Source organism: Nerophis ophidion, linkage group LG25, assembly GCF_033978795.1.
Source record: "Nerophis ophidion isolate RoL-2023_Sa linkage group LG25, RoL_Noph_v1.0, whole genome shotgun sequence".
Taxonomy (NCBI): domain Eukaryota; kingdom Metazoa; phylum Chordata; class Actinopteri; order Syngnathiformes; family Syngnathidae; genus Nerophis; species Nerophis ophidion.
In genome coordinates, this window is record NC_084635.1 from 11,382,487 (window position 1) to 11,405,812 (window position 23,326).

At 43.2% G+C, this 23,326-nt stretch overlaps 1 protein-coding gene across 1 annotated transcript in view; it reads right to left on the reverse strand.

The window, feature by feature from the left end:
• cfap70 (cilia and flagella associated protein 70) overlaps nt 1-23,326 on the reverse strand; it is a 73,328-nt gene that overhangs the window by 7,669 nt on the left and 42,333 nt on the right. Inside the window, exons 18-21 of the mRNA XM_061887375.1 lie at nt 18,671-18,786; nt 18,275-18,481; nt 7,661-7,779; nt 6,744-6,881 (exon numbers count right to left, since the gene is read on the reverse strand). Of these exons, the coding sequence (XP_061743359.1) occupies nt 6,744-6,881; nt 7,661-7,779; nt 18,275-18,481; nt 18,671-18,786 (580 nt within the window). The remainder of the gene's footprint in view (nt 1-6,743; nt 6,882-7,660; nt 7,780-18,274; nt 18,482-18,670; nt 18,787-23,326) is intronic.

The following is a 23,326-nucleotide window of genomic DNA, read 5'->3' on the forward strand; positions in this document are numbered from 1 at the left end:
ATATTTAATAGAGATGTCCAATGGCTTTTTTGCTGATATCTAATATTCCGATATTGTCCAACTCTTAATTACCGATACCGATACCAACCGACACCAATATATACAGACGTGGAATTAACACATTGTTATGCCTAATTTTGTTGTTATTCCCCGCTGGATGCATTAAACAATGTAACGAGATTTTCCAAAATAAATCAACTGAAGTTATGGAAAAAAAATGCCAACATGGCACTGCCATATTTATTAGTGAAGTCACAAAGTGCATTATTTTTTCTTAACAAGCCTCAAAACAGCAGCTTGGAATTTGGGACATGCTCTCCCTGAGAGAGCATGAGGAGGTTGGGGTGGGCGGGGTTGCGGGGGCGGGGTTAGGGGGTGTATATTGTAGAATCCCGGAAGAGTTAGTGCTGCAAGGGATTCTGGGTATTTGTTCCGTTGTGTTTATGTTGTGTTAAGGTGCGGATGTTCTCCCGAAAAGTGTTTGTCATTCTTGTTTGGTGTGGGTTCACAGTGTGGCACATATTTGTTAAAGTTGTTTGTACGGCCACCCTCAGTGTGACCTTGTTTTCGTTGTTGTTTTTCGAGGGCTTTACGAGCGCAGTAGATGACTTCTCTTACAACAATGGTTGTCAAATTTTTATCACCAAGTACCACCTCAGAAAACACTTGGCTTTTGAAGTACCACCACAATGACCAACATTAAAATATAGGAGCATATTAGGCCAAATTATTCAGTAATAAAAGGCAGACATTTTATTTAAAAAGTATATGAAATATTTTTGCCACTGTAACATTTACACACAGTTTGAACAGTAACGCTGTGTTTGAATTTAGAAAAATAAAATGCTCTACTTTAATCAAGTGATTCTTTGGCCTGCCACTAGATGGAGCCCACGTACCACTACTGGCACACATACCACAGATTGAGAATCGCTGATTAAGAAAACACAAAAGAAAGACATATGTGGATAAGGATCGTGAATGTTAGGTACATGTCCCCCCAAAATGTGCATTTTCCCTTTTAGGCCAGTAGATTTCTTAAAATATGTTAGACCTTTAAAAAATGTAATGCACATTTTATAGGTTCTGGGGTTTTTTGGTCACACTGTTAAAATGCCTGGTTTTGTTGAAGTAAAAAATAGCAAGAATAAATAATTCTATATCTTGCAGACAATATGTATCTGAAACCTTTACAATTTTATGTGAAAAAAATAAGAAACACATACAAAAAAATACATCAGTCATTCCACTTCAAAAGACATGCACCTGGGGATAGGTTGATTGGCAACACTAAATTGTCCCTAGTGTGTGAATGTGAGTGTGAATGTTGTCTGTCTATCTGTGTTGGCCCTGTGATGAGGTGGCGACTTGTCCAGGGTGTACCCCGCCTTCCGCCCGATTGTAACTGAGATAGGCACCAGCGCCCCCCGCGACCCCAAAGGGAATAAGCGGTAGAAAATTGATGGTTTTCTGAAGTGTTCATGAGCCCACGTGGTGATATCCTTTAGAGATTGATGTCGGTTTTTGATACAGTGCCGTCTGAGGGATCAAAGGTCACGGTCATTCAATGTTGGTTTCCAGCCATGCCGCTTACGTGCAGTGATTTCTCCAGATTCTCTGAACCTTTTTAGATAAATGATAAATGGGTTGTACTTGTATAGCGCTTTTCTACCTTCAAGGTACTCAAAGCGCTTTGACACTACTTCCACATTTACCCATTCACACACACATTCACACACTGATGGAGGGAGCTGCCATGCAAGGCGCTAACCAGCACCCATCAGGAGCAAGGGTGAAGTGTCTTGCTCAGGACACAACGGACGTGACGAGGTTGGTACTAGGTGGGATTTGAACCAGTGACCCTCGGGTTGCGCACGGCCACTCTCCCACTGCGCCACGCAGATGATATCAAATGTTGAAATCCCTAAATTTCTTGCAATTGCACTTGGAGAAACGTTGTTCTTAAACTGTTTGACTATTTCCTCACGCAGTTGTGGACAAAGGGGTGTACCTCGCCCCATCCTTTCTTGTGAAAGACTGATCATTTTTTGGGAAGCTGTTTTTATACCCAATCATGGCACCTACCTTTTCCCAATTAGCCTGCACACCTGTGGGATGTTCCATATAAGTGTTGGATGAGCACTCCTCAACTTTATCAGTATTTTTTGCCACCTTTCCCAACTTCTTTGTCACGTGTTGCTGGCATCAAATTCTTAAGCTATTTATCAGTTTGAACATCAAATATGTTGTCTTTGTAGCATATTCAACTGAATATGGGTTGAAAATGATTTGCAAATCATTGTATTCCGTTTATATTTACATCTAACACAATTTCCCAATTCATATGGAAACGGGGTTTGTAGTTAATAAATGAAAAAAAGTACCATTGATAGTCAAACACACACATGAGGTGTGGTGAAATTACTCTCTGCATTTGACCCATCCCCTTGTTTCACCCCCTGGGAGGTGAGGGGAGCAGTGAGCAGCAGCGGTGGCTGCACCCGCGAATCATTTTTGGTGATTTAACCCCCAATTCCAACCCTTGACGCTAAGTGCCAAGCAGGTAACGGTTCCCATTAGTCTTTTTAAAGAAAATATATGCATCATTGCAGATTATGCAAATTATACATCATATTGACCACGCCCCTAGCCACACCATCACAGCCACAGGTATGTTGGCAATTTGGGGGAAACCCTGCAGGCCATAAATGTCACATCCAGCAAGTACCGTATTTCCTTGAATTGCCGCCGGCTATATAGTATGCGCTTGCCTAGAATTACTGCCGGGTCAAACTCATTTCGCAAAATCATTAGCGCATGCTTAGCATTACCGCCAGCTCAGGATTAACGTTTCGCAAAATATTATTTTTATTAGCGCATGTCTAGAATTTCTGCCGGGTCAAACTCGTTTCGCAAAATAATTAGCAGATGCCTAGAATTTCCGCCGGGTCAAACTCGTCGTCACGACTGACACTTCACCTGTCATCATTTTCAAAATGGAGGAGGCTGATTTATCTCATTTCAAATCGCATAAAGGGAAGACGATTAAGAGCTATTCAGTAGGATTTAAGCTCCAAGCTATTGAATATGCTAAAAAGAACAGTAAGCAGCTATGTTTTATTAATATACCGTAGCTGCATGTGTCAAATATAAATAAATAAATAAATGATAAATGGGTTGTACTTGTATAGCGCTTTTCTACCTTCAAGTTACTCAAAGCGCTTTGACACTACTTCCACATTTACCCATTCACACACACATTCACACACTGATGGAGGGAGCTGCCATGCAAGGCGCAAACCAGCACCCATCAGGAGCAAGGGTGAAGTGTCTTGCTCAGGACACAACGGACGTGACGAGGTTGGTACTAGGTGGGATTTGAACCAGGGACCCTTGGGTTGCGCACGGCCACTGCGCCACGCCGTACCAATATGAGTCATTAAATGACTCCCGCCTCCTGGTGGTAGAGGGCGTTAGTGATCCTTCTTGCGACTACTCGGCTGCAGAAAAAGTGAGAACAAGCAGCAAGAGTGAGCAGCGATCGTTGATTTTTTCCTCTTGCTTGCACTTTTAACATGGAGGATTACATATCTAAAATAAAACCGTTTTCTAAACTGGACTTTCAATCGAAGCAGTAGGTAATTGTAGTGGAATTTCTGACCTTTATACCATATTTCGTGTCCGTTTTAGTCCAAAAAGAAAGTCTATCTAAAAGCCTCTGAATCACTGGAAGAGCATATGTAGGGGAAAGTTGAATTTGTGGTCGCTTTAACCATTTTACAAAATGTTTTGATTGTTTGTTATGGCTAAGGGATCCAAAGTTGTTTTGGAGCAAGCAGTTGCAAAACAATGAGACCTTGACACACGAGGAAAACATAAAAAAAAGCCAGTAGACCAATATTTGATATGATTTGCATGATTTTGCCTAATTCTGGATCCTTCGGAGGACGCTGTCTGTTTGCATGGGCAGTTCACTCCAACTTGTACTTTTTGATATGGGTAAATAAAACTTTTGCACTAAATCCACTTTGTACGCTGTTTAAGCGTCGGACAATCCACCACATAATAAAGGAAGATCTCCATCGAGACAGACTTTTAAAACTGAAGAAAGATAAGGAAGACTTTTATAAACAAGTTATCGATGCTTTTGATCAGAAGTAGCTGCGCATGGACTTAATTTATAAGTAAAGGTAGGACCATAATGACGTTTTTTTAATTAAATATGCTTTTCATGATGGTATCCTTACATCACACTCAAATTTATAAAGACAGGGCTAAATTTACCGCATCCCTTTGGTAAGCGCCGGCGTGAGAAGAGGTTTTAAAATAATTAGCACATGCTTGCCTTTACCTCATACCTTTGGTAAACGCCGGAGTGAGAAGAGGTTTTATATTTGTCACACCTGGGTGAAGTATTGTCTGGGTTTTGTTTGGTTTCATGTTGTCTTGTCATTTCCTGTTTTATTTTGAAAGGTTAACTCTCCCTCTCGTTTCAGGTCACTTGCCCTTTCCTCCTGTTTCACTGGTCTGATGTCTCTCCTGATTGCCTGATTGTGCCCACCTGTGTCACCCTCCCTCATGTGTATAAATGTCTGGTCTTCCTTTTGTCTTGTGCCAGAGTATATCGTCTCGCTACGTGCCTCCAGCCTTGTCCACAGCCTTCTTGAACCAAGTTTTGCTAAGTATTGCCTTGCCTTATTTATTGATTTCTTTGTTTCCTCTGAGAAAGAGTGATTCCATCCATCCATCCATCTTCTTCCGCTTATCCGAGGTCGGGTCGCGGGGGCAACAGCCTAAGCAGGGAAACCCAGACTTCCCTCTCCCCAGCCACTTCGTCTAGCTCTTTCCGGGGGATCCCGAGGCGTTCCCAGGCCAGCCGGGAGACATAGTCTTCCCAACGTGTCCTGGGTCTTCCCCGTGGCCTCCTACCGGTTGGACGTGCCCCAAACACCTCCCTAGGGAGGCGTTCGGGTGGCATCCTGACCAGATGCCCGAACCACCTCATCTGGCTCCTCTCGATGTGAAGGAGCAGCGGCTTTACTTTGAGTTCCTCCCGGATGGCAGAGCTTCTCACCCTATCTCTAAAGGAGAGCCCCGCCACACGGCGGAGGAAACTCATTTCGGCCGCTTGTACCCGTGATCTTATCCTTTCGGTCATGACCCAAAGCTCATCACCATAGGTGAGGATGGGAACGTAGATCGACCGGTAAATTGAGAGCTTTGCCTTCCGGCTCAGCTCCTTCTTCACCACAACGGATCGGTACAACGTCCGCATTACTGAAGACGCTGCACCGATCCGCCTGTCGATCTCACGATCCACTCTTCCCCCACTCGTGAACAAGACTCCTAGGTACTTGAACTCCTCCACTTGGGGCAGGGTCTCCTCTCCAACCCGGAGATGGCATTCCACCCTTTTCCGGGCGAGAACCATGGACTCGGACTTGGAGGTGCTGATTCTCATTCCGGTCGCTTCACACTCGGCTGCGAACCGATCCAGTGAGAGCTGAAGATCCCGGCCAGATGAAGCCATCAGGACTACATCATCTGCAAAAAGCAAAGACCTAATCCTGCGGTCACCAAACCGGAACCCCTCAACGCCTTGACTGCGCCTAGAAATTCTGTCCATAAAAGTTATGAACAGAATCGGTGACAAAGGACAGCCTTGGCGGAGTCCAACCCTCACTGGAAATGTGTTCGACTTACTGCCGGCAATGCGGACCAAGCTCTGGCACTGATCGTACAGGGAGCGGACCGCCACAATAAGACAGTCCGATACCCCATACTCTCTGAGCACTCCCCACAGGACTTCCCGAGGGACACGGTCGAATGCCTTCTCCAAGTCCACGAAGCACACGTAGACTGGTTGGGCAAACTCCCATGCACCCTCAAGAACCCTGCGGAGAGTATAGAGCTGGTCCACAGTTCCACGACCAGGACGAAAACCACACTGTTCCTCCTGAATCCGAGGTTCGACTATCCGACGTAGCCTCCTCTCCAGTACACCTGAATAAACCTTACCGGGAAGGCTGAGGAGTGTGATCCCACGATAGTTGGAACACACCCTCCGGTCCCCCTTCTTAAAGAGAGGAACCACCACCCCGGTCTGCCAATCCAGAGGTACCGCCCCCGATGTCCACGCGATGCTGCAGAGTCTTGTCAACCAAGACAGCCCCACAGCATCCAGAGCCTTAAGGAACTCCGGGCGGACCTCATCTACCCCTGGGGCCTTGCCAGAAAGAGTGATTTTGTTTGTTAAAGTTTTTGGTCAAGAATTTTGTGTCTAATTTCAGTGCTTTGCCTTCTTTTTTTCCCCTCCTCTTGGAGCGCTTTAGTTTTGTAGTTTTCTCAGCTTTTCATAGCGCACTTTCTGTTAAAAGTTTCTTGTCTCCTCTGCGTGAGTGATTTACCTTTTTTTTTTAGCTAATCCTAGATTGTTGTTCTTTTGTTAGAAGATTTGTGTGTAATTTTGCTATTGCCTTTTTCCTCCCTATTTTGTGATTTTCTGTTTATTGCGTTTCGCCTATGTCTTTTGTTATCATAGATTCCATAGCCGCTTTGCTTTAATCACTCTGTTCAAAGAGATTTCGAAGAAAACTGTTAAATAAAGCCTGTGTCAATTGTCCCCCTTCTGCACCCGAGTCCTCATTCTCGCCAAGGTTTAACAATATTAATTAGCGGCTCGGCGGCAATTCAAGGAAATACGGTAAATACATCTCTACTGCCAGCACACATGCTTTCCTTACCGGTTCTTCCTGAAGTAGCGCATCCCTGATGGTGACGGCGGCGTTAGAATAGTCAGCTCTGAGCAACTGCACGCGAGCCAGATAAAAACTATGGTCGCCCCCTGAAGACAGCGCCTGGGAAAGCGCGAGCTCCGCCATCTGACAAGACAAAGACGGTGATGACGTACCAAAAAGGGATTACAGAAATCAAAAACATCGGATCGGTGCGGCGTCTTCAGTAATGCGGACGTTGTACCGATCCGTTGTGGTGAAGAAGGAGCTGAGCCGGAAGGCAAAGCTCTCAATTTACCGGTCGATCTACGTTCCCATCCTCACCTATGGTCATGAGCTTTGGGTTATGACTGAAAGGATAAGATCACGGGTACAAGTGGCCGAAATGAGTTTCCTCCGCCGTGTGGCGGGGCTCTCCCTTAGAGATAGGGTGAGAAGCTCTGTCATCCGGGAGGAACTCAAAGTAAAGCCGCTGCTCCTTCACATCGAGAGGAGCCAGATGAGGTGGTTCGGGCATCTGGTCAGGATGCCACCCGAACGCCTCCCTAGGGAGGTGTTTGGGGCACGTCCAACCGGTAGGAGGCCATGGGGAAGACCCAGGACACGCTGGGAAGACTATGTCTCCCAGCTGGCCTGGGAACGCCTCGGGATCCCCCGGGAAGAGCTAGACGAAGTGGCTGGGGAGAGGGAAGTCTGGGTTTCCCTGCTTAGGCTGTTGCCCCCGCGACCCGACCTCGGATAAGCGGAAGATGATGGATGGATGGATGGAAAAACATCTTTGGCATTCATTTTTTTTCAAGGTGTTTAACGACAACTACCTAAAAGACACCATTAAGCTACAACACAAGTGTTTTTTTTCCATTAGTTTCCATCCATATTTGAAGAATGCAAGTCTCGGCAAACAAGATGCTGTTTGACTCTTTTACCTCCAGGGCAGAGTTGTGGAGCAGGAACTCTAGGGTCTCAGTGAAGATGGATTTGGAGCTGACATTGCTTTCTTCCGTCTCTGTGTTGATCAAAGTGTCCTGGTCACCGCTGTCCGTGTCTGGGGACACACAGAATAAAACATGCAGTCGTGGTCAAAAGTTTACATACACTTGTAAAGAACATAACGTCATGGCTGTCTTGAGTTTCCAATAATTGCTACAACTTTTATTTTTTTGTGATAAGAGTGATTGGAGCACATACTTGTTAGTCACAAAAAATATTCATGAAGTTTGGTTCTTTTATGGATTTATTATGGGTCTACTGAAAATGTAACCAAATCTGCTGGGTCAAAAGTATACATACAGCAATGTTAATATTTGGTTACATGACAAGTTTCACTGCAATAAGGTGCTTTTGGTAGCCATCCACAAGCTTCTGGTTCATTGTTTGACCACTCCTCTTTTGACAAAATTGGCGCAGTTCAGCTAAATTTGTTGGTTTTCTGACATGGACTTGTTTCTTCAGCATTGTCTACATGTTCTCAATGGAGTTTAAAGGCCTACTGAAACCCACTACTACCGACCACGCAGTCTGATAGTTTATATATCCATCCATTTCCTACCGCTTATTCCCTTTTGGGGTCGCGGGGGGCGCTGGCGCCTATCTCAGCTACAATCGGGCGGAAGGCGGGGTACACCCTGGACAAGTCGCCACCTCATCGCAGGGCCAACACAGATTGACAGACAACATTCACACTCACATTCACACACTGGGGCCAATTTAGTGTTGCCAATCAACCTATCCCCAGGTGCATGTCTTTGGAAGTGGGAGGAAGCCGGAGTACAGAAATGTTAATATTTGGTTACATGACAAGTTTCACTGCAATAAGGTGCTTTTGGTAGCCATCCACAAGCTTCTGGTTCATTGTTTGACCACTCCTCTTTTGACAAAATTGGTGCAGTTCAGCTAAATTTGTTGGTTTTCTGACATGGACTTGTTTCTTCAGCATTGTCCACATGTTCTCAATGGAGTTTAAAGGCCTACTGAAACCCACTAGTACCGACCACGCAGTCTGATAGTTTATATATCCATCCATTTTCTACCGCTTATTCCCTTTTGGGGTCGCGGGGGGCGCTGGCGCCTATCTCAGCTACAATCGGGCGGAAGGCGGGGTACACCCTGGACAAGTCGCCACCTCATCGCAGGGCCAACACAGATAGACAGACAACATTCACACTCACATTCACACACTAGGGCCAATTTAGCCAATTGGAAGTGCGAGGAAGCCGGAGTACCCGGAGGGAACCCACGCATTCACGGGGAGAACATGCAAACTCCACACAGAAAGATCCCGAGCCTGGATTTGAACCCAGGACTGCAGGACCTTCGTATTGTGAGACAGACGCACTAACCCCTCTGCCACCGTGAAGCCCATAGTTTATATATCAATGATGAAATCTTAACATTGCAACACATGCCAATACGGCCGGTTTAGTTTACTAAATTACACATTTTAAATTTCCCGCGGAGTTTCTTGTTAAAAAACGTTGCGGAATGATGACACGTATGATGACGCGCCACACACGGCTAAAAGTCGTCTCTTTTCATCGCATAATTACACAGTAATTTGGACATCTGTGTTGCTGAATCTTTTGCAATTTGTTCAATTAATAATGGAGACTATAAAGAATAATGCTGTTGGTGGAAAGCGGATGATTGCAGCTGCCTTTAGCAACCGAAACACAGCTGGTGTTTCTTTGTTGTGAAGCTTTAACACAGAGCGGTCAAGCGAACATGTTTCTCTACGTCAACCAGCAAGTTTTTGGATGGGAAAATTGTGATATTAGGTCGGCTCTTACCGGAGACTTCGGTAGATTATGCAACCTCATCCTGCAGTTCAAAAAGGCAGCTGTGATCTTGGCTCCTCCATTGGCGTCTCTGAGAGATACTGGCGTTCACCGCAGCCCTCCGACTTTCAAGTATGACTTGACAATCTCACTAAAACACTATTAAAACAATAAGCAGATAAGGGATCTTCCAGAATTATCCTAGTAAATGTGTCTGATTACATCTGAAACGGTCCCACTGCCGCCGCCTGAAGCCATCGCCTTTTCTTTTTTTTTCACTCTAACTTTCCTCATCTACAAATCTTTCATCCTCGCTCAAATTAATGGGGAAATTGTCAAATTCTCGGTTCAAATAGCTCTTGCTGCTGGAGGCTATGATTATAAACAATGTGAGGATGTGAGGAGCCCTACAACCCGTGACGTCACGCGCACATCGTCTGCTACTTCCAGTAAAGGCAAGTTCCAAACTTTATTTTCCAAAAGTTCCAAACTTTATTGTCGATGTTCTCTACTGAATCCTTTCAGCAAAAATATGGCAATATCGCGAAATGATCAAGTATGAAACATAGAATGGACCTGCTATCCCTGTTTGAATAAGAAAATCTCAATTCAGTAGGTCTTTAAGTCAGGGTTTTGGGAAGGCCAATCTAAAACCTTAGCTCTAGCCTGATTTAGCCATTACTTTACCACTTTTGGCATGTGTTTGGGGTCAGTGACCTGTTAGAACACCCAACTGCGCCCAAAACAAACCTTCGGGCAGATGATTTTAGGTCGTTCTGAAGAATTTGGAGGTAATCCTCCATTTTCATTGTCCCATTTACTGTCTGTAAAGCACCAGTTCCATTGGCAGCTAAACAGGCCCAGAACATAATACTACCACTACCGTGCTTGACGGTAGGTATGGTGTTCCTGGGAGTAAAGGCCTCACCTTTTCTCCTCCAAACATATTGCTGGGTATTGTGGCCAAAAAGCTAAATGTTTGTTTCATCTGACATCACATGGACAAAGATCTGGAGGAAAGTTCAGTGGTCAGATGAAACACAAATTCAGCTGTTTGTAAATTAAAAAGTAAATTGAAGTGAATTGAAAAGAATACAAACCTTGATGTATTTAATAATGCTTGGGGTGACGTTGTTTACCGTATTTTCCGGACTATAGGGTGCATTGGATCAGAGCCGGCCCAAGGCATAAGCGAACTAAGCACTTGTTTAGGGCCCCGCGGCCACCAGGGGGCCCCCAAAAGCTTTTCCAAGCTCAAATGAATAAAAAACTACTTGAGATCTTCCATGGCTCAAGAAAGACTGAGTGGACTGGCAGTGTTTAGTATTAATAACAAAGTCGGCCATCAGATTTCTTACAGTGATGTTATAAATGACTTTGCCTCCAGAAAAGCCAGGAAGCACAGGTTTTAAGGAGTGGGTGGAGTGGTGTGGGTGGTGAAGAACAGAGGAACAAAACTGGGATGTTATGGTCAAATGTGTGAATTAAGGTAGTTTATTTTGATTTTTTTCTCCCAAAATTGTTTTCACATCGTTATATGTAGGACGGTTTAGCTCGGTTGGTAGAGTGGCCGTGCCAGCAACTTGAGGGTTGCAGGTTCGATTCCCGCTTCTGCCATCCTAGTCACTGCCGTTGTGTCCTTGGGCAAGACACTTTACCCACCTGCTCCCAGTGCCACCCACACTGGTTCGAATGTAACTTAGATATTGGGTTTCACTATGTAAAGCGCTTTGAGTCACTAGAGAAAAAGCGCTATATAAATATAATTCACTTCACTTCACTTTATATTCGTTTATAAACCGTTATGTTACCTTGTTTCTGGTAACTCTGTCCATTGATATTATTTAAGTATTTGCTTGATAATTAATTTAGTTATGTTGTTTTTTGTACAATTGAATTTGTTTTTTTTTATACATATTTAAGTGATTTTATTGTTGCACTTTGTTGTTTTTCTTGCACTACGAATTATTTTTGCACATTGCTGTTTCAGGTTTTTGTTACCAAACATAATAAAGTGAATCAGAATCATCTTTATAGTCCAGTTATGTTTAACACACATGGAATTTAACTTCAGTAGACTGCGCTTTCTTTGTACAAAGTAAACATTATATATGAACAATTAACTAAAAATATAAACTAGTAATTAAAGACTAATATGTAAAGACTGATGAGACAAGATGACACTTTTACTGTAAATACAAATCTTTATCACTTGGACTGTTCAAACCCAGGCCACTCTTGTAGCTGAATGTTTTCTACATTTTAAGACTAGGAACTCTGGACATCATTCGTTCATTCATTGGTATCATTTATGTTCTTAACTGGGCCGCCCCCATATCTTTATAAATGACATGTCATTTGTAAAGACATGCCAGGCTGACAATAGGATAATGTAAACAACACTGCCAGAGCCGCAATGAGTTTATAGAAGGTGTGTGAATGATCAACAATCAATATTATTGGCAGAAATAGAGGACCCCAAAATCAAATTTTCCTTAGGGCCCAATGGCACTGTATTGGATTATAAGGCACGCTGCCCATGAGCGGGTCTAGTCAGGTCTATTTTCATACAAGATTATAGGGCGCATTAAAGGAGTCATATTATTTTTTTCTAAATGGAAAACACTTCCTTGTGGTCTATATAACATGTAATGGTGGTTCTTTGGTCAAAATGTTGCATAGATTATGTTTTACGGATCATCTTCAAGCCGCTTTCTGACAGTCGCTTTCCGGATGCACCGTTTTGTGTGCGTTCTTATTTACGTGGCTCACATTCGACAGCGTCTTCACCCCGTCATCTTTGTTGTAGTTGTGTAGCGTGCAAGGACAGGAGTGGAAGAAGTGTCAAAAGATGGAGCTAAGTGACTTTCAAACTTTACTTACATTAATAACAAAGCAGTATCTCCTCATCCGTGTAAATGTAAACTCACTACACCGGTATGTTTTAGAGCTTTCATGGCGAGTTTACTGACAGATATAAGAACTTCACACTACTTTATATTAGAAATGGCAACAGCTGAGGATGAATGTCACATGACAAGAAGATAGAGAAAAAGAGGAAGCTTATCGACTACGGCAGGGGTGCCCATACTTTTTCTGCAGGCGAGCTACTTTTCAATTGACCAACTCGAGGGGATCTACCTCATTTATATATATCATTTATATTTATTTATCTATGAAAGAGACATTTTTGTAAACAAGTTAAATGTGTTTAATGATAATACAAGCATGTGTAACACATATAGATGTCTTTCTTTCACGAAGACAAGAATATAAGTTGGTGTATTACCTGATTCTTATGGCTTGCATTGATTGGAATCAGACAGTAATGATGATAACGCCCACATTTTCAAATGGAGGAGAAAAAAAGTTGTCCTTTCTGTACAATACCACATGAAAGTGGTTGGTTTTGGGCATCTAATTCATCCAGCTTCCATACACTTTACAAGAAAAACATTGGCGGCAAATTCCGTAGCTTGCTTGATTGACATTCACGGCACCTGAGGGTCTTGTGAGATGACGCTGGCTGCTGCCAGTTCATTATTATGAAAAAATGACAGACAGGAAGGCGAGAAACACTTTTTATTTCAACAGACTTTCGCGCCGTCCCTTCCGTCAAAACTCTAAAGGCCGATTGCACATTTCCTATCTTCACAATAAAAGCCCTGCTTCATGCTGCCTGCGCTAAAAAAAGTGTTTCTCGCCTTCCTCTCGGTCATATTTTCATAATAATGATCTTGCAGCAGCCAGCGTCATCTCACAAGACCCTCCGGTACCGTGAATGTCATTTAAGTGACGTCTTGGTGAAGATTGATGATCACTAATTTTTAGGTCTATTTTTTTTAAAAGCCTGGCTCGAGATCGACTGACACACCCCCCGCGGTCGACTGGTAGCTCGCGATCGACGTAATGGGCACCCCTGGACTACGGCGTACAGATGGACTACAAAGGCGGACGAGCGCAAATTTTCAGGACTCATGCAGATCCCAAATACAGATCAACAGGTACCAGAAGGTAAAAAAAGTTGCTTTTGCATGTCTTACCTTATACACACACACCATAATAATACTCGTATGTTGAAGCAGAGTACAATCCATCAAGCGGTGCGTCCTCATAGCTTACCATTTGAGCGCCGTGTGTAATGTTCTAGATTTTCAGTGGAACAGATACAATTTTGGTGTTGTTTACTGGAGTCATATTGCAGTCTACACGTATCTCTTATGTGTGACCTATTGGTACCTGTTTTTGTGTATCTGGGATCCGCACAAGTCCCAACCATTTTAAATCAAACCATGCAAATTTTTACAAAACTATCTTGCCCTCCTTCATAGATAGGGGGAAACGAGCCATTTGGAATTCCCCCCATTGGTGATGTTTTTGCCATTAGTGACGTCAGCGGATTTTGCATGTGTCCGCCATTGTAGTCTGAGGATGTGGTCAACGCGCTCCTTCTTTTTTGCTATTTTCTTGTTGTGGGGCAGACTGGCTTGTACATGCACATGCATCCTTCGCTGTTGCCATTGCTAACACAAAGTAGCGTATAGTTTGAACTTAATCTGTCAGTAGATTTGCTATGGATGCGCTAAAAACTGTAATAAAGACAACGCTGTCGAAGTGGAGGCATGTAAATAGGAACAGTATATCCTGATGTGGCTTAAAAAAGGTCTGTAATACATAATCAAAGTAAAATTTGGGGAAAAAAACCCCACCATTAAATGTACAGTACATGCCAAAAGTTTAGACACGCCTTCTCATTCTATGTGTGTTCTTTATTTTCTTGACTATTTACATGACTATTTACATTGTGGATTGTCACTGAAGGCATCAAAACTATGAATGAACACATGTGGAGTTATGTACTTTACAAAAAAGGTGAAATAACTGAAAACATGTTTTATATCGCTGGATCGGTTCGCAGCCGAGTGTGAAGCGACCGGAATGAGAATCAGCACCTCCAAGTCCGAGTCCATGGTTCTCGCCCGGAAAAGGGTGGAATGCCATCTCCGGGTTGGGGAGGAGACCCTGCCCCAAGTGGAGGAGTTCAAGTACCTAGGAGTCTTGTTCACGAGTGAGGGAAGAGTGGATCGTGAGATCGACAGGCGGATCGGTGCGGCGTCTTCAGTAATGTGGACGTTGTACCGATCCGTTGTGGTGAAGAAGGAGCTGAGCCGGAAGGCAAAGCTCTCAATTTACCGGTCGATCTACGTTCCCATCCTCACCTATGGTCATGAGCTTTGGGTCATGACAAAGGATAAGATCACGGGTACAAGCGGCCGAAATTAGTTTCCTCCGCCGGGTAGACGTGCTCTCCCTTAGAGATAGGGTGAGAAGCTCTGCCATCTGGGAGGAACTCAAAGTAAAGCCGCTGCTCCTTCACATCGAGAGGAGCCAGATGAGGTGGTTCGGGCATCTGGTCAGGATGCCACCCGAACGCCTCCCTAGGGAGGTGTTTAGGGCACGTCCAACCGGTAGGAGGCCACGGGGAAGACCCAGGACACGTTGGGAAGACTATGTCTCCCGGCTGGCCTGGGAACGCCTCGGGATCCCCCGGGAAGAGCTAGACGAAGTGGCTGGGGAGAGGGAAGTCTGGGTTTCCCTGCTTAGGCTGTTGCCCCCGCGACCCGACCTCGGATAAGCGGAAGATGATGGATGGATGGATGGATGTTTTATATTCTGGTTTCTTCAAAATAGCCAACCTTTGCTCTTATTACTGCTTTGCACACTCTTGGCATTCTCTCAATGAGCTTCAAGCTGGAGTCACCTGAAAGGGTTTTACTTCACAGGTGTCATAGTTTTGATGCCTTCGGTGACAATCTACAATAAATGATAAATGGGTTGTACTTGTATAGTGCTTTTCTACCTTCAAGGTACTCAAAGCCCTTTGACACTACTTCCACCTTTACCCATTCACACACTGATGGAGGGAGCTGCCATGCAAGGCGCTAACCAGCACCCATCAGGAGCAAGGGTGAAGTGTCTTGCTCAGGACACAATGGATGTGACGAGGTTGGTACTAGGGGGCGATTGAACCAGGTACCCTCGGGTTGCGCACGGCCACTCTACCCCTGCGCCACCAGAGCGATTTATAATCCGAAAAATTAGGTAAATCCCATCTTAAAACTAATTTGTATAGAATAGCTGTTAAATAGATCCCTTTTTAGAACAGCTGATCTGCTCTGCCCCTCTCTCCTGCGTGGATAAGTTATCACAGGACCGCGAATCAGTCTCCACGGAGGAAGCGCGAGGACTACTCTTCTGTGCATCAGACTTGTCTCCATTCAAGATGACCCTCTACTGGTCTACCAATGGACTGGTCTTTCACATTATAATGTTGAGACCCGGGGTGGACCACTACTTATGCATCAGTCAGTGACGTCTTGGTGCCCCGACATGTCTACATGCAAGAGGATCCCCCGCTGGCCCCACTATGGACTGGACTCCCATTATTAACGTATCCACTCGGCATCCATTGTACCAGTCACCCATGGGGGGGGTCCCCACATCTGCAGTCCCTTCCAGGGTTTCATGTTGTTCCCTTGGGTTGAGTTTTTTTCTTGCCCTGATGTTAGATCTGAACCAAGGAAGTTAGCCCTTTGAGACATTTGTGATTAAGGACTATATAAGTATCAATCAATCAATCAATCAATGTTTATTTATATAGCCCCAAATCACAAAGGTCTCAAAGGACTGCACAAATCATTACGACTACAACATCCTCAGAAGAACCCACAAAAGGGCAAGGAAAACTCACACCCAGTGGGCAGGGAGAATTCACATCCAGTGGGACGCCAGTGACAATGCTGACTATGAGAAACCTTGGAGAGGACCTCAGATGTGGGCAACCCCTCCCCCCCTCTAGGGGACCGAAAGCAATGGATGTCGAGCGGGTCTAACATGATGCTGCGAAAGTTCAATCCATAGTGGCTCCAACACAGCCGCGAGAGTTCAGTCCAAAGCGGATCCAAGACAGCAGCGAGAGTCCCGTCCACAGGAGACCATCTCAAGCGGAGGCGGATCAGCAGCGTAGAGATGTCCCCAATCGATACAGGCGAGCGGTCCATCCTGGGTCCCGACGAGCGGTCCATCCTGGGTCTCGACTCTGGACAGCCAGTACTTCATCCATGGTCATCGGACCGGACCCATTCCACAAAGGAGGGGGGGACATAGGAGAAAGAAAAGAAGCGGCAGATCAACTGGTCTAAAAAGGAGGTCTATTTAAAGGCTAGAGTATACAGATGAGTTTTAAGGTGAGACTTAAATGCTTCTACTGAGGTAGCATCTCGAACTGTTACCGGGAGGGCATTCCAGAGTACTGGAGCCCGAACGGAAAACGCTCTATAGCCGGCAGACTTTTTTTGGGCTCTAGGAATCACTAATAAGCCGGAGTCTTTTGAACGCAGATTTCTTGCCGGGACATATGGTACAATACAATCGGCAAGATAGGCTGGAGCTAGACCGTGTAGTATTTTATACGTAAGTAGTAAAACCTTAAAGTCACATCTTAAGTGCACAGGAAGCCAGTGCAGGTGAGCCAGTACAGGCGTAATGTGATCAAACTTTCTTGTTCTTGTCAAAAGTCTAGCAGCCGCATTTTGTACCAACTGTAATCTTTTAATGCTAGACATGGGGAGACCCGAAAATAATACGTTACAGTAATCGAGACGAGACGTAACAAACGCATGGATAATGATCTCGGCGTCGTTAGTGGACAAAATGGAGCGAATTTTAGCGATATTACGGAGATGAAAGAAGGCCGTTTTAGTAAAGCTTTTAATGTGTGACTCTAAGGAGAGAGTTGGGTAAAGTAAACTTTGATTTATTGATTGATCCCGCTATATAACCTAAGCTTTTGACATTACTTTTCTATCTGGAATTTTGTGGCTCCTATCGGCAAATGATGGCCATAGATGGTTAGCCTCTAACACAGGTTTGACAATAGTCATGAAAATAAAGAAAACGCATACAAATGAGAAGGTATGTCCAAACGTTTGGCCTGTACTGTATGTAGACAACAAGGAAGTATGTTTTATGTAGAAAAATAATTATAGAAGCATTTAAGTCTCACCTTAAAACTCATTTGTATACTCTAGCCTTTAAATAGACTCCCTTTTTAGACCAGTTGATCTGCCGTTTCTTTTCTTTTTCTTCTATGTCCCACTCTCCCTTGTGGAGGGGGTCCGGTCCGATCCGGTGGCCATGTACTGCTTGCCTGTGTATCGGCTGGGGACATCTCTGCGCTGCTGATCCGCCTCCGCTTGGGATGGTTTCCTGCTGGCTCCGCTATGAACGGGACTCTCGCTGCTGTGTTGGATCTGCTTTGGACTGGACTCTCGCGACTGTGTTGGATCCATTATGGATTGAACTTTCACAGTATCATGTTAGACCCGCTCGACATCCATTGCTTTCCTCCTCTCCAAGGTTCTCATAGTCATCATTGTCACCGACGTCCCACTGGGTCATTATTGCCACCGATGTCCCACTGGGTGTGAGTTTTCTTTGCCCTTATGTGGGCCTACCGAGGATGTCGTAGTGGTTTGTGCAGCCCTTTGAGACACTAGTGATTTAGGGCTATATAAGTAAACATTGATTGATTGATTGAACTTTGACAAACCTGTAAGAAACCCTTGTTTTTCCATGTTTGAATACACAGATACAAGGATGAAATGAAACAGGTCAAAACAAATGATATTTGGAATCACTAACACATACTCTCAGATTGATTTAGCTTGCGTCGTAAAATTTAGATGGGAAAAGTTGTCTTCTCACCAGTTTGCTTGATGGCCTGAGACTGAATGGGAGGTGGAGCGGGCTTTTCCTCCTCCTGTTCCACCAGCTTTTCGCTTTCCTCATCCACATCCGTATCTTCCGCCTTGTTTGTTTGACTATTGGCTTCCTTTGCTTTCAGATGGTTTTTAGCCTCCAGGAAAGCCCTTTCAGCCAGGATGGATTTGCCCTGGCTTTCTTGGACCAGACCTGGGCAACGAATGCAGACACGAGAAATACTGAGAAAAGCCACTTTGCACATTTCTGCTTGTGTTCAAGACTGATACGGTGTGGCTGAACGCCAGGAAATGTGGCCATATTAATCAACCCAGTTACAAGATTTGTTTCTTGGAGGATTCGTGCGGTGGTATTTGGATAGAGTGAATACATGGATCTCACCCAGCAAGGTCCAAGCCACCAACTCCAAAGGCTCTATGTTTGTGGCTCGCTCCAATAAAGTCTCAGCTTGCTCAAAGTCATTAAACAACGCTGCCAGCACGCCACACATCATCAGACTAAATAGAAAACATGACACAAAGACAAGCTTAGAGTCAGCGTTCAAGGCTATTTAAGCACATAAAACTACAATTTGAAGCCTTTACTGACTCTTTGGGAGCCAAACCAAAGAGCATTGGTTTATTTCATCAAAAACAAAATGTGTCTTTGGATATATTTTCATTTTTCTAGAACAGGGGTAGGGAACCTATGGCTCTAGAGCCAGATGTGGCTCTTTTGATGACTGCACCTGGCTCTCAGATAAATCTTAGCTGACAATGCTAAACGTGGTAAGGAATGAATATTTCTGCCGGTAACCACAGTGTCAAAAATAACGTTCAAAATATAAAAGATTCTCATGAATTTTAATCCATCCATCCGGTTTCTACCGCACCTGTTCAAGAAGTCGCATTAATGGTAAGAAGTATTTTATTTATTGTTGGTTAGCTTCAGAATAACAAAGTTATTAAAAATAATAAGAGACTTCCCATCCATCCATCCATCTTCTTCCGCTTATCCGAGGTCGGGTCGCGGGGGCAGCAGCCTAAGCAGGGAAGCCCAGACTTCCCTCTCCCCAGCCACTTCGTCTAGCTCTTCCCGGGGGATCCCGAGGCGTTCCCAGGCCAGCCGGGAGACATAGTCTTCCCAACGTGTCCTGGGTCTTCCCCGTGGCCTCCTACCGGTTGGACGTGCCCTAAGCACCTCCCTCGGGAGGCGTTCGGGTGGCATCCTGACCAGATGCCCGAACCACCTCATCTGGCTCCTCTCGATGTGGAGGAGCAGCGGCTTTACTTTGAGTTCCTCCCGGATGACAGAGCTTCTCACCCTATCTTTAAGGGAGAGCCCCGCCACACGGTGGAGGAAACACATTTCGGCCGCTTGTACCCGTGATCTTATCCTTTCGGTCATGACCCAAAGCTCATGACCATAGGTGAGGATGGGAACGTAGATCGACCGGTAAATTGAGAGCTTTGCCTTCCGGCTCAGCTCCTTCTTCACCACAACAGATCGGTACAACGTCCGCATTACTGAAGACGCCGCACCGATAAGAGACTTATTATACTCTAAAAATGTTGGACTTACTTAAAAATGCATGCATCATCATCATCATTTATTTTCATTCCTTTCATGAAAATGCATATACTATATACAAGCCAAGTACAATTGACACTTTCATTGTTTTTTTTTTGGTTTCTTATACATTTCCATGATCAGAAAGGAGCAGATGGAAGACTAATATTCTTATATTTATCTGCCCCCTTTTTAACAGAAATTATTTTCGATGACTTTATAACTGTTCCTTCCAAAAACACCCGAACTCCAACATACTTTTCCATTTTCCTTTAAGCATTTTCACAATGACACGTCCGATCTAAATCAAAATTCAGTTTGATATAATTCCAGTTTTCTCTTTTTATAACTCATTTTAAAAACAAAGATATTCTTACAGCTTTTTAAGTCTTTGTTTAGAGAATTTCCATGCTTTCACACCAACAACAGACAAGCACATTTGTTTCCAATTTGTTCGCATTCTTGGATGTTTAAAGTCTGTGGTTCTCATCTTCACATGTGAACACATAACTTTTGTAAGTCCTTCGGAAGAATTCTATTTCTCGCTTTGAACATCGTTAATAGAGTATTCAATTCTACAATGTCTTTTAGTTTTAGTAATCCTGACGTAATGAAGAGTGGTTTTGTGTGGTCTCTATATCGTACTTTAAAAATGATACAAATTGCTCTTTTCTGTGAAATAAAGGCATTATGTTGCTATGCTATGCATTTCCCAATATTTCTGCACAATAATTGAAATAAGATAGAATAATAGTTGTATTCAATCTTAAAAAAATATTATATGGCTCTCACGGAAATACTTTTTAAAATATTTGGCTTGCATGGCCCTCTCAGCTAAAAAGGTTCCCGACTCCTGTTCTAGGGCGTTACATTCTCAGGGCATTAATTTGATCACAAGTGGACTGTTCGCTAGGCCTGGGCCGATAAGACAGTATATGAATTATTCTAATGATAAATACCAATGAACTCCATAACTTTCCATATCCAAGTGTTTTTGTTTTCTTCATCTCTCCTTTTTAAACGGCGTGCTAGAGGGTTCACTTTGTGCATCGGTTCCAGCACCTTAGTGTGTTTATTCAATATAATTACTTTTTGTGCAACTGTGCATTTTTGTCAATTTATTGGGAGCAGGTTTAAAAAGTCACAAGCACACATTTTGCTCCAATAATCAACCGTCCAAAAGGGCTTGTCTGGTCCCACTATGGTGCCGTTTCATTACAATTCGGTAGCACGTACAGATATGCATTAAAACACTCCGATTATGATCCGCTGCCCGGATCATGGCATATCCGGTATTATGTTCTGCTGATGTTTACCTTAGTTCCTGGTGGCACTTCCTGTTTGTTGTGTTACTATAGTCACGCATTAGTGTCACCTACCTCTTGTTTTTGACTCACACCTGTTTGCAATTACTGTCCTTATTTAAGCCTGCCTTTTCCATTCACTCGTCCTCGCTTCCTAGTTTTGTTACACGTAACAAGTGACGACGCTGATTCCCGATTCTGGTAAAACCTGCTTTTGTATTTGCTAGTTTCCACGCTATGCTTATGTTTTTTTTTCTAGCTCCCATGTTAGCTCTGTTGGTTTTGCCTTTTGTGCCTCGTGCCGGTTTTTCTGTTCTTAGCCTGTTTTTAATTTAAAATAAATCTATATTTCTTACCTTACGCTGTGTCCAAGCCCGAACTGCATCTCGAGAGTACGACCCGCAAAACCATGCCCAGCATACGTCACAACTCCTACTGACATCACACATGGGACGATTTGGCGAGTATAAAATTTTTTAAATATACTGTAAAACTTAAAAAACGTTGCTTGGAGTGATGACTGAAGAATCCATACGAGTAGAAACGCTATGGAGGGCTACAGGACAGAACATCACTCTACTTCCGGTTTGAAAGCACCAGATAGTAGGACACTGCGGCACTTGCAGCGAGCGATCTCTTACAAAAGATGGCGCTATAGCACAAACAATGAAAACACCTTCAAAGTTTTTTTGCTTGTTTGTTTTTTTAAACTATATTTAAAAATCCATAAATAAGCCGCGCAGTCTTGTAAGCTGCAGGGTTTAAAAGTGGAGGAAAAAAGTAGTGGCTTATATTCCGGAATTTTACGGTTTTGGTTTTGCAGTTACAAGGGGTCCGTTTAGGGCAGCCGTAACTGCGATGTGGCCCTTAATGAAAATTAATTTGACACCCTTGTTCTAAGACACCGGTGTCAAACTACGGGCCCGAGAACCAAATCTGGCCCACTAAATGATTTAATGTGGCCCACCAAGTCAGCCACATCATTTCAAAGTGCCGCCAGGGGCCATTTGCGGCCCGCGGGTTATTTTTAAACGGCCCCACGGCACATTTTAAGAATACAATTGAAAAAAATTAAAAACAAAAAAAGTGGTATAAAAGAGCAAACAGGTGAAATGTAACAATAAATTGTTGCAATGCTTACTCTTATAACACAAAGCTGCCATGCAGGCTGTTTCTTTCTTTAAAAAATAATAATGAATCAAAATCAATGTCATTATGAATTATTGACCCATTCAAGGCTCCGATTACGTCACATTAAATATTCCACTTTGAAATATTTTTTGGGGAAAATGTTGCATATTTTGTGTTTTGCCATATAAAAAAACTCAGCTGTTTTTTTTTTTTTTAAAAGAAGGGCCTAACACATACAAACAAAAAACGTAAACAACAATACAACTTAAAATTGATCTCGAGATTATTTTGCTAAAAGTAAACAGTAAAAAAAATGTATAATTTATTTTTTTAAACTTTAATGAGTAGGACGCCTTTGGATCCCCAATTATTTTAGTGTGATTTGTTTTTAAGTGCCATTGTTCAAAAAATAATAATCAATCAAAATACAAAATTAAGGCTCCAATTATTATATAATCTCAACAATTCCACCTAAGAAAGTTATTGGGTGAAAATATTGCATATTTTGTGTTTTTTCCATTTTTTTTCCTTAATGTAGATCTAGAACAGGGGTCACCAACTCGGTGCCCGCGGGCACCAGGTAGCCTATAAGGACCAGAAGAGTCCTGGCCTGTTCTAAAAATAGCTCAAATAGCAGCACTTACCAGTGAGCTGCCTCTATTTTTTAAATTTTATTTATCTACTAGCAAGCTGGTCTCGCTTTGCTCGACATTTTTAATTCTAAGAGAGCCAAAACTCAAATAGAATTTGAAAATCCAGGAAAATATTTTAAAGACTTGGTCTTCACTTGTTTAAATAAATAAAACATTTTTTTTAACTTTGCTTCTTATAACTTTCAGAAAGAATATTTTAGAGAAATAATACAACCTTAAAAATGATTTTAGGATTTTTAAACACATATACCTTTTTACCATTTAAATTCCTTCCTCTTCTTTCCTGACAATTTGAATCAATGTTCAAGTATTTTTTTTTATTGTAAAGAATAATAAATACATTTTAATTTAATTCTTCAATTTAGCTTCTGTTTTTTCGACGAATAATATTTGTCAAATAT